We start from the raw sequence: 11,900 nt of genomic DNA, 5'->3' as shown, positions 1-11,900 counted from the left end.
TTTTTTTTTTTTTTTTTGGGAATTTACATCCATACCATCAACTCATCTGTATTTATATATTTAATACTTACATTTTATGCCACCCAAATCTTTCATATCACATAAAAATATCAATTTTAATTTTTAAAAAGTGAAATATATCTTTTTTTGAAATATGTATTTTGCATTATTATATATAAAAAAAGTACAAAACTATGCAGGTATGTAATTATGATGTGTAAAAGTGAGTCATATCATCTGCAAGTATAATAGAAAGGTCCCTTTCATCATTTATATGTAATAAAATAAAAAAGCCATTAAGAGCACATTTAATACAAAAATGGATGGCCATATAACAACAAAATCTGATGAATCATGTGGTGGTTGGCTCCAAATATCTCGCTTTATGGTTGATCTCAAAAAGTGAATGATGTTGATGTTGTCGCTTTCAACAATAAGACCCATGTTGCCCAATATCCAAGGTTGGCAAACTTGTTGGAAGATAGTTTGTAATTCCATATGCGCGCTGTCCCAATGTTCAAATGAGTGCTCAGCCGCAACAATACCACTACCCCGATCATCACGAACCACCAACCCAGTACGGGTTATTCCAGAAGGAATAAAAGCACCATCCACATTCACTTTTAGCCACCTATGAAAACCGACCTGTCGGGCCGGCTAGCATCCCATTGCTCCAGAAAAGGATAAAGTGGTGTGTTAGTAAATGCCTCAAGAATATTAACTGTAATAACAGTTGGCGTGCCATAGGTAAAATTATGCACTTTTGCATATCGAACCTTCAACAAAAAATCGATGATATAGCAAAAATATCTAGCATGCGACACTCCACTTTTAGGCACCTTACTAAGCTTTCTGATAGCCTCACTAAACTTATCGAAATGTGGAGTAGAGAATCCCTAGAAGAGCAAACTATTGCTAGTCCTGTGAAAAAAAATGAACAATTAGTAATAATATAATCTCTAGCCTCAAAATCAGGACATCCCCATGGATAATTGATGGTGTCTGCAAGCCTCCTTCAAGCAAGCCAAGTACGGGTCAGTAGAGCTTCATGAATAAAGCATCACCAAAACATTCTTCCAAGGATGCATATGAAGTTTGTTACCCGAGAGAATTAGAAGAAGCTCTAGACTGTCCTCTGCAGTGTCATGATAAATGGTTATACCCAAAATTTTCATACACAGCTCCTCGCCATAGGCCTCACGAAGCACCTCATCATTCTAATGCAAAACCCACCTATCTTCAATAGCATCAATATTAAGAGGGCATGGCTATTCAGAGAGAGGCAAATCCTGTATCAAGATTCAATCCATAGCATTAATTTTGTTCCCATTAGCAATCTTCCACTGAACAACATGTTGGAGAGCCTTAACACCATTACATAAAATTTTCCAAGTAATAGAAGTGTTTCTTTTAGAATTATGAATCCAAATATTATCACCATAAATGCTTTTAATTAACCTGTGAAATATAGAATCGTTACATTGTATAAAGTTCCAAGCAATTCTTGCACAAAGTGGGCCTAACCAATTTCTATAAGCATGGAATCCAAGGCCCCCATGAGAAAGAGGACTACAATGATTCTCCCCAGTTTCATCTATAACATTAGAGGGCACCTCAAATGAGTGATAGCATACATGAGAATGAGAAGTAAGGATGAATTTATAAAAGTGGCTCTGCCAACTAAAGAAAGATGCCGCATCCCCAAGACACTAAATTCAACAGTAGCTTTTTGAATATACATTTTCATGTGTAAGTAAGGTTACATGTAAAAATTGAATATGTAAATACATAAGAATTGAGGGCTATGGATGTAAATCCTCTATTTGTTTTTTAGGGTAGGTGCTAAATATATAACAACCAAAAGTTTAATGTACTTGTGCCTTCTGAGACTTGTAGCCTTCTGAGGTCTTTGAGTGTACATGTGCTTTCTGAGGTGTTTGATGCACTTGTGCCTTCTGGGCTTGTAGCCTTCTGAGGTCTTTGAGTCGATACCCTATCAACCACTTGCTCTCATGGAGTCTTTCTAGCGAGGACCCTGTCCATAACTAGCTTCCCATCGAGACTTGTCTCTTGGGCTCGTCTTCCAGGGGTATGTTAGCTTCTCATTGAGTCTTGCCTATTGGACTTGATTTTTAGGAGTACCATATCTTCTCGTCGAGTCTTGCCTCTTGGGCTTGACTTTTAGGGGTATAGCTTCTCATCCTCAAGAGCGTTTTCTTCACAAAAATCTTTCGTGAGAAAATAAAAAAATTTCATTGAAATGATATTTTAAGGTAACATAAAAATTTTGCTAAAATAAAATTAAGAGTTTATAAGCCAGTTTTTTACTCAAATAATATAAGTTGGAGTTATACTTCTCATTCAATAACTCCAACAGTTCTCTTTTGGTTCCTCTCACATTGTTTTTGTAAATAGCAACCTAGGTGACATTGGCGTATTAGACGTTCAATTTCTTCATTTAATTGAAAACATCTTTCTGTTGAATGTCCTTTTGCATGGTGGAATTGACAATATTGAGACTGGTCTCCACCATCTAGATTTCTTAACGACTTTGACCACTTGACAGTCTCTTCATTTTTTATTGCCATTAAGATGTTAAAACGTGACGTGTTAGTGGCGTGTATTCTTTTTATGATCGTTGCTAACGATTCCCTTGTGGCCTAAACTTTTTTCGTTGGGAGAATTGATTGGTATCCCCAACATTATTCTTGCGCTTGCCCCCAATCACTCAAATTGTTCCTTATGAGTAATGATGGCCTTATCTGCAGAGATTTGTGCCTCAACACGGTGAACAAGGTCAGCATAAGAATGAATCGTCTCCCGCATAAAAGATGAGTAGAAAGGTCCTGGGTGGAGCCCCCAAGTAAGACTCCTCTTAGTAACTCTGGATCTACTCCCGGGATCTGTCGGGCTTTAGTAGAAAACTTGCGGAAGTAATCAGTCAATGATTCTCCTTTGCTTTGACGAATTCCTGAGAGATGGGATGAATCCTTGATGATTCGTTGGTTTGCTACGAACTGTTCTACAAACAGTCTGACAAGCTCATTAAAGGTGTTTACAGTGCCCCATGATTCGAGCTTGTCTTTTAAGAGTAACCGAGAAAATCGAACACAGAAGTGCACAGAGGCACGCTGAATGTGCATGGTAGTGCGATAATGATCAATATTGTCGTAGGGGTCGGTTTTTACTTCATCTGGAAGCTTGAAGCCTGTTGGGATGGGGTGTTGGAGGACCGCATCCACTAAGGGAGATGATTCATGTATGTTGCGGTGAGTGTAGAAACAATCCTTTTTTCTCTAGGGGAAACGCTTCCTGGACGAGACAATGTAGTTCATTACGAATGATATCATCTGAAATGGCAGGAAGATGTGGCGATGTCGGATGAACTGCACGAGATAGATGAGTGGAACTTACGGTATCTAGGAGTTCAACATCACGACCTGACAGGGGATGTGTTCCTTCTTGAGGAGGCAGGTCGGTACGAGTTCCTCCGAGCAGTATGTTTCTCATACGTCGTGGAGTTAATGGCTAATGGGGTGGGCAGCGGTTGTTGAGCCCCACGTAGGAGCCGTAGGATTTCTAATTGAGACTCCTCCATTCTACACATTTGATTTTCTATAGAAAGACCTGAAACACCTTCGTTGGCAGGATAGCGTCTTCTAGGGCGGAAAAATGAAGAAGCATGCCGCCCTTGGTGTCGTGACTATTCCCTCAAATAAATGGTGTTGGAGCGGGATGTTCTGTTATCACGAACATTGTGTCTGGTGGCCATGTAGTAAACCGCGTAAGTACTTTAGTTGTGGGATTGAAACTTTCCCACAGACGGGGCCAAACTGATGTGTGCTAGAAAATTCGCGGTGGTAGAGTAATGGATTATCATCTTAGTGTTGCGCTAGGATTCATCACATACTCAGATGAAAATGAATCAAGTTGTGACGACACCAGAAGTTTTTACGTGGAAAACCTATAAAGAGCAAAAACCACGGGGTCTGACCAAGTTGTAAAAATTCACTATAAGTTGATGATTATAGATGCCCCTTGTCCCACAGGCGGGAAAGCATTACTAGCTTTCTAAGTTACATTGTCGATTGACGACGTCTAGTCAGCGGTGGTCGACGGTGATCAGGTAATCGATGACGGTCAGCGGTGGTCGATGGAGGTCAGTGGTGGTTGACGACAGTCGATGACGATCGACGGTGGTGGGCAGAGGTCGGCGGTGATGGTCGACGGTCAGTGGTGGTTGACGGTTAGTGGTGGTCGACGACGATCAACGATGGCAGAGATGATCTTGGAGTTGAGCTCATTCTCAAAGCCTCAAGTTCTCTCTTAAATCTCCTCTTTTCATGTGAGGGGTGAGGCTCTATTTATAATGTTTTGAGTGTAGTTAATGCAGGAATATGAACCATTTTGATCGGACGGTCCAAAGAGCTTCTCTTGATCAGATGACGTTTGATGGACATTTTGAGCGCCTTAACGATTTTGGAATTGACCAATCTTGGGCTCATTGCATTCATCTTGTTGAGATGCTCGATTCGACTATGAACTCGCTAGATTCGACATCCGTTTGACATTTCAAATGTCTCCGAAAATCCTCCAAGTGTGGTTTAATGATTTGATTTGGGCTTGATTTGACTTGGATTGGACTCTTTTATATCATTAGGTCCGTCTCATCAAGCCGATCAGTTTGACTATAAGTTTGTTGAAATTGGAGCTCTGGATGACTCTTAATAGAAGTTTGAATGTTTCTTGTTTAAAAAATTGCATCGAGATTCGTGCTGACTGATGAAAATTTGTTTGTGACATATCAAAGGCCTACAGAGATTCTCCCCAGTTTCATCCAGAACATTAGAGGGCACCTCAGAATGAGTGATAGCATACACGGGAATTAGAAGTAAGGATGAATTTATAAAAGGGGCTATGCCGGCCAAGGAAAGATGACGCATCCCCCAGACACTGAATTCAGCCGTAGCTTTTTGAATATACATTTTCATGTGCAAGTAAGGTGACATGTAAAAATTGAATATGTAAATACATAAGAATTAAGGGCTATGGATGTAAATCCTCTCTTTGATTTTTGGGGTTGATGCTACATATCTAACAACCAAAAGTTTAATACTTACACTTAATGTAACTGCAGCAAACATTTAACGCCAAATTAGACAAGTTAAAATAGATTAATGTTTCAACACAGCCACTTTGTACCACCAGCTTCTTCTGTTAACCTTGTATCGAAAATGACTTGGTGAGCTAGGGTAGTGAGCTAGGCGGCATTTACAAACATACCACCCAATGCCTACGTATTTACAGATCTAACATCTAGATTTTTAACATTTATACCACCCAAGTATTTCATAACAAATAAAAAAAAATATTATTATTTTGGACTTTTGAAAAAGGAAATATATGTAAGAAATTAAAGTTTAGCTATTAGATTTGCAACTATATTGAGTGGTATTTATGTAAATCTTTTTTCTTTCATTTAGGTGGTCTTAGTTTCCCTTCATATATGGAAATCTTTCTTTCTAGGAGAAAAAAGGAGTTGAATTTTTTAGTGAGCTAAATATTACTCCAATTGAGTAAAAGTCTTACCATCTCAAAAATAGTCATTAATTTATAGCATTTAAAGTAAGAAAAGTCAAATATTTTAATGCACTCTATAATTATAATTTTTTCTTTGTATTAGAACTTCTTTTTTTCTATTTGTGTGATTTCTTGTGTTATGTGTTGGTTTGCTGCTTATGACTTTAGATTGATCCAATATTAATTAAGGGTCCATTGTTTAAAAAGTTGCGATGACTATTACAATTTTTTTTTTTAAAGTGTCACTCCACATAGCCAAAATCGGTGGAAGAGAGCAGATTTCAGCGGCAGTTTTTTGAAAAAACTGTCAAAATACGGTTTACCCAAACAGATACAACCGCCTCAAACGGACTCTAAATAGTTGTTTTCTCCTAATAGAGATGAGGATAATTGGAGTCGTAAAAAAACACGAACAATAATGCGTTCGTTCGTGTTCGAATCGTTATTGTTTGAAATATAAAATAATATAAAATAATTATATATATATAATTTATTATATTTTAAAACATTAAATTTTATAAATTATAATATATAATAAAATAATAATAATAATATATTAATATATTATAGTAGTAATATACTAATATAGATATTGTATATTTATACAATATAAGTTATATAATTAATATATAATATTATTTTTATATATTAATATTAGGGATGTCAAACTGGCTTGTCGTTCGCGAACAGCTCTTGCTCGGTTCGTGTTCGGCTCGTTCGTTAAGAAACGAACACGAGCTTATTTCAAACAAACTAAATTTTAAACGAACTGAACACGAACACAAGCTTTATTCGTTCGTGTTCGGTTCGTTTACACCCCTAGTCCTAGGGATGATTTATGTCATATAGAACATAAGAACATCATAAAGATCTATTAAAGTGGTTTTAGTGAGCTTGGGGTCATCTTTTGATTTATGTTGGGTGAATAAAGAGTATTACTCAGTAGTATTTATGTATGGAATTGCATTCTTAAAATACAATCAATACAAAACAAAAATTAAAAAAAAAAAAAAAAAAAAAAGGAATCGTCTGCTCCATTCTTCTTTGTATTTACTTTTGTTTTGTGTCAAATTGGTTTCGAATTTTTGGGCTGATGAAATATTACTCGATTAGAGTGCTATTTTACTCCCTAGAAAAAGTTTTAGCAGTAAATCAACGGAAATGAAATGAGAAAAATTACTTATTTTAATGTAACATTTGCTTGTGATTATCTTAAAATGTTGACTTGATATTAAATTTTTAGATATATACAACATTACTATAGAAGAATAAGCTTTCCTTGAAGATTCATCAGATTATTATGCTATAATTTATTTTTTTATTTTGTTTGATCTAGAAGATTGAAAATTTAGATGATATTTACATAATTTATAATTACGAAATGTGTTTTTCTTGGATATTTAATTGAAATGCATATATACAAAACCATATACAAAACCAAAAATTTTTTTTTTTTTTTTTTTTTTTTTTTTTTGATTCGGTCATATTATGAACTATTCACACAAATCCCACATCCGATCTCATTAAAAAAAATGCATTTTGATACAAGTAACTAATAATAAAATTCAATTTAAATTGAGTTCTAAAAAAAAAAAAAAAAAAGATGCTGATGAAAAATAGTTAGGATAATTCTCAAAATCGATAAATCTACATTAAAAAGTTGAGTTGAATTGACCAAATTTTGGGGGCCAAGTTCATCGAGTTTTAAGAGATGAGTTCAAGAGACTTAAGTTCTTTGGGCCGAGTTAGCGGAACTAAAAAATAGTTTTAGAAGGTGAGTTCTTTCAGAGGCCGAGATCCAAGGCTAGGTTGGTCGAATCCTAAAGACTAATTCTAATTTCTAAGTGTTGAGTTTCTACTCTCTTGACGAACACACATTTCACATAGAGCCACACGAAATAAAAGCAATTTATCTCCTAAGAGGCAGACAGTCTTCTATACTCTAGTTACCCAAGAATTGATGACTCATATCTTTATGTACGCTTTACTTAATTTTTGTCATATCTTATACTAAAATAAAATACAGTCCTATGCCTATATAAATGGAGCAAAAAATTTGGATGAGAGGGGAGGAGCTTCTTAAGGAGGGTTGGGAACATCACTTGCGGAATCTCCTCCTTTCATTTGAGAGTCTCTCTCTCCTCTCGTTGTCCCTCTTTCTCCACAAATTTAGGCATAACCAACCAATATATCTAGACCAACAAAATGAGCGTCATATACATGCAACTAATTTTAGACCCATCTTAAAATTGACAAATGAGTTTGAAATCCATCCTATCAAAAATTTTAACAAAATATTTTACTTTTTCAAACCTCTAAAATACATTAATTTCAATCACTCAATTTTTTTCTTATATCCATCCACCCATCCTAATTAAATTTTCAGTAGAATATCAAAACTAAATCTTTTTTTACTTCCTCAAAACTCTAAAAACCAAGTCCATACTGAATCTAACTTACACCATTACCTCACAAAAATCCTTTTTTCTTATTCTTTCTGATAATTTAAACACCAATCAATATTCATTAAACTAAATTTGGAAACCTTTCTCATCTTTCAGATTCATAAACCGACTCTCGAATCCTATAAATACAACAGCGATGGAAATAGCACTCCACCTCTCCTCACCATTCTCCCTCCTCCAATGCAGCAAATTCCAAACGACGACCTCTCCTATCCTCCGCCGGCGAAGCGGGGCCGCGGCCGCCCTCCTGGTTCAAAGAACAAGACAAAAGAACAAGACCAAAGCCGCCTCTTTTCTCCGCCCTCATGTGCTTGAAATCTCTCACGGAGCTGATATCGCAGAAGCCGTGAAGAACTTAACCCGCAACCTCGGCGGCTACGTGCATATTCTCACGGCCAACGGCCCCGTTTCCTCCGCCGTGTTAGAACAACCATCTTGCTCTTCTTCTTCCGCCGCCGATATCACACTTCGCGGTTGCTACGAAATTGTCTCCATGGCGAGTTATTTCCTTGGCAGCGGCGGAGGCGGAGAAGGGACTATTGCGGTTACTATGGCGGGGATGAATGGGGAAGTTGTGGGTGGGATTTGGAGCGGGGCGTTAGTGGCGGCGGGGAGGGTGGTTGTGGTGGTTGCGGAGTTATTGAATCCGACGGTTCATGATTGGTCGGAGGTGAAGGAAATAGATTCGGGAGAGAAGCGAGAGCTGCGAAACGAAGAAGAGAAGTTTGAAATGAGGACTGGAGATGAAACTGCGAGTTCAGAGATCGTCGGCGTTGGTGGGGATAATGACGAGTGGTGCAGAAACTGGTTAGGGTAATGTGAAAGGGACGTGCGGCGATGTTTAGACTTCCCGAAGTCCGGCGAGTCGGGATCTGGATATGGGCGTGGGATATGAGGGGTGGTTATTTACCTTCTGAACCCACCTCAGAGTTTTAGGTTGTGTTTTTGATTTCTTAGGCCAATATATATTTTTTTTTTTGGTTACGGGAAATTGTTTAGAATATTTTCTATTTAATGAGTTCAATGATGTTGCTTATTTGTTTATTTTATAAATATTTTATTGTTAATGATGGACTAATATATATATATATTGTGATGGTGGGGATAAATATATTTGGAATGGGAGGGGCATAATGAAAAGGAGAATTTTAATTCAATATTTTTGGCGAAAGAATATTTATAAATTTATTAATAAGAATTTTGTGGTGCTCTTAAATTTCAACTCATGTGAATTTTTATAGCTAATATAAATTTTTTAAATTATTTTGGGTGATACCTATTTGATTAGTATTGAGAGTGATTTTCTCACAAGCAAACGTAGAGCTCGCCCGTTAGACATATGTCTTATTTGGGGTAGTTTTTATTTTTATTTTTATTATTTTTTTTGAAAACAACTGTCATTAGCGTTTGGGGAGCATCGTTTTCATGGTCTTTTGGAAATTTGTGTCGTGTTTAGCTTGCGTTTCGTGGTGCCAAGTAAAAAAGGATGGTGCTTCACAAGCTCATTACATGAAATTACTCACCTAAACCCTGATTTTTCCATGACATCCACTGCTAACCTCTTGTTTGATGATGTCCTTTCTTATCTTAGTACCTAGGATCTAGCCTTAAGATTTCTTATTCGACTCATAGAGGACTAGTACTTGGACCCACACCAAGTAGAAATTCAAGCCACTTGATGACTTCTTGTAGTCTCTTATGGGCGATTTCGAATCCTCAACATTTGGTTGAATCGATTAAAATTAACATATTGAAACTCAATTCGAGTTCCTATTATAATTAGAAGAGCCATAAGAAAACCCTGCAACACGTGACGAGTGACTTGTTGCCGAGAGCGGCCTGCTTAACTTTGATTGTTGCTTAGGCGAGAACCGATCAGCACGTTGCTCGTTCAAAATCCTTCACTTGTCGTACCGCACGAGAATTGAATTGAAATCAACACGATCACCAAGGAGCTTGTCCAGATGACCCCAAATGATGAAACAGATCGTGTGAGCGCGTCCAGAGTGCCGGTTTTGCCTAAGAAGATTACTCATTTTGATTCGGTTCCGTGCGCGAATCATATGTAAATCGATGCATGCACCTTGAATCTAACAAAAAAAGAAAGAAAAAATAAATTAATAAAAAAGAGGGGAAGATAATTCATATTTTAAACTAAAGCATTCACGTATCTCCCTGACCCTGGTCCTCCTCTTCCGTGCGATGTCTTGGTTCACTCGAAGCTTTTCCTTCACACGAGAAGTTGACTTCCTGTTCTCTTAGCCCGAAAATCCTTCTTCCCTCTGTGCCCGAAGCTTTTGCTCCCTACGCCCTTTGTCGGGTTTCTGGTTTTGTGTTTGTTTGTCTTTCCAAAATCATATGTATAATCCTTGCCCGACTAAAAAACCTCTCCTTCTTCTTCTTAAAGTCGTGAGCTGCCTATTCTTTTGGAGAGGATCCTCGACACATCATCTGTCGGCTAACCTTAACCTGCTACCGGATCTCTCACGAAGAAGAGGGCGAAGATGAGAGAAAATCTCCACATCCGGGGCGGGCAATGCGGCAATCAGATTGGAGCCAAGTTCTGAGAGGCATCTGCTTACTATTGCTTGGAGCCTGGTTTTGTAGAGGCAACGACATGATTATTGTTTCTAAATTTGCTTCCTAGGCTAATGCGGTAACCGTTTTACCCGAGTGAACTCGAAGAAGCTCCAGACTGTCCTCTGCATTGTCAAGATGAATGGAAATACCCGAAATTTTTATACACAGCTCCTCGCGAAAGGCCTCGCGAAGCACGTCATCATTCCAATGACCATCCATAATAAATTGTGAAACCCGCCTATCACCAATGACATCAATATTAGAGGGCATGTCCATTTGGAGAGAGGCAAATCCTGTATCCAGATTTTATCCATAGCATTAACTTTGTTCCCATTAGCAATCGTCCACCGAACAACATGTTGGAGAATCTTACCACAATTACATAAGATTTTCCTAGTAATAGAAGTATTTCTATTAGAATTTTGCACCAAAATATTATCGCCATAAAGGCTTTCTAATTAACCTGTGAAATAAAGAATCCTTACATTGTATAAAGTTTCACACAATTCTTGCACGAAGCAGTCACATCCAAGTTCTATAAGCATGGAATCCCATACCCCCATGAGAAAGACGCCTACAATGATTCTCCTCAGTTTCATCCAAAATATTAGGGGTACCTAAGAATGAGTGATAGCATACACAAGAATGAGAAGTACGAATGAATTTATAAGAGTGGCTCTGCCGGCCAAAGAAAGATGCCGCATCCCCAGACAATGAAGTTAGTCGTAACTTTTTGAATATACATTTTCATGTGTAATTAAGATGACATGTAAATATTGAATATGTAAATACATAAGAATTGAGGGCTATAGATGTAAATCCTCTCTTTGTTTTTTTGGGGTTGGTGCTACATATCTAACAACCAAAAGTTACTTACACTTAATGTAACTGCAGCAAAAACATTTAACGCCAAATTAGACCAATTAGACCAAAAAAAAAAAAAGACAAGATAAAAAGATTAATGTTTTAACACAGCTAAAAATTAAGAAAAATCAAGTATTGTAATGCACTTTGTACCACCAGCTTCATATGTTACCTTGTATTGAAAATGATTAGTGAGCTAGGCGGCATTTACAAACATACCACCCAATGCCTACGTATTTACAGATCTAACATCTAGATTTTTAACATTTATGCCACCCAAACATAAAAAATAAAAAAATATAATTATTTCGACTTTTAAAAAAAGAAATAAATGTAAGAAATTAAAGTTTAGCTATTAGATTTGCAACTACATAGGAATCGAGCGGTATTTCAGTAAATCTTATATATATA

At 37.1% G+C, this 11,900-nt stretch overlaps 1 protein-coding gene across 1 annotated transcript in view; it reads left to right on the top strand.

Annotated features, from left to right (window-relative positions):
* Positions 1 to 8,181: 8,181 nt before the first annotated feature.
* Positions 8,182 to 11,900, top strand: part of LOC110023628 — a 6,212-nt gene continuing 2,493 nt past the window's right edge. Inside the window, exon 1 of the mRNA XM_020723120.1 lies at positions 8,182 to 8,858. Coding sequence (XP_020578779.1) covers positions 8,182 to 8,858 — 677 coding nt within the window. The remainder of the gene's footprint in view (positions 8,859 to 11,900) is intronic.

This window comes from Phalaenopsis equestris, unplaced genomic scaffold, assembly GCF_001263595.1.
Source record: "Phalaenopsis equestris unplaced genomic scaffold, ASM126359v1 Scaffold000226, whole genome shotgun sequence".
NCBI classification, from domain to species: Eukaryota; Viridiplantae; Streptophyta; class Magnoliopsida; order Asparagales; family Orchidaceae; genus Phalaenopsis; species Phalaenopsis equestris.
This window is presented reverse-complemented; position numbering and strand designations above follow the sequence as displayed.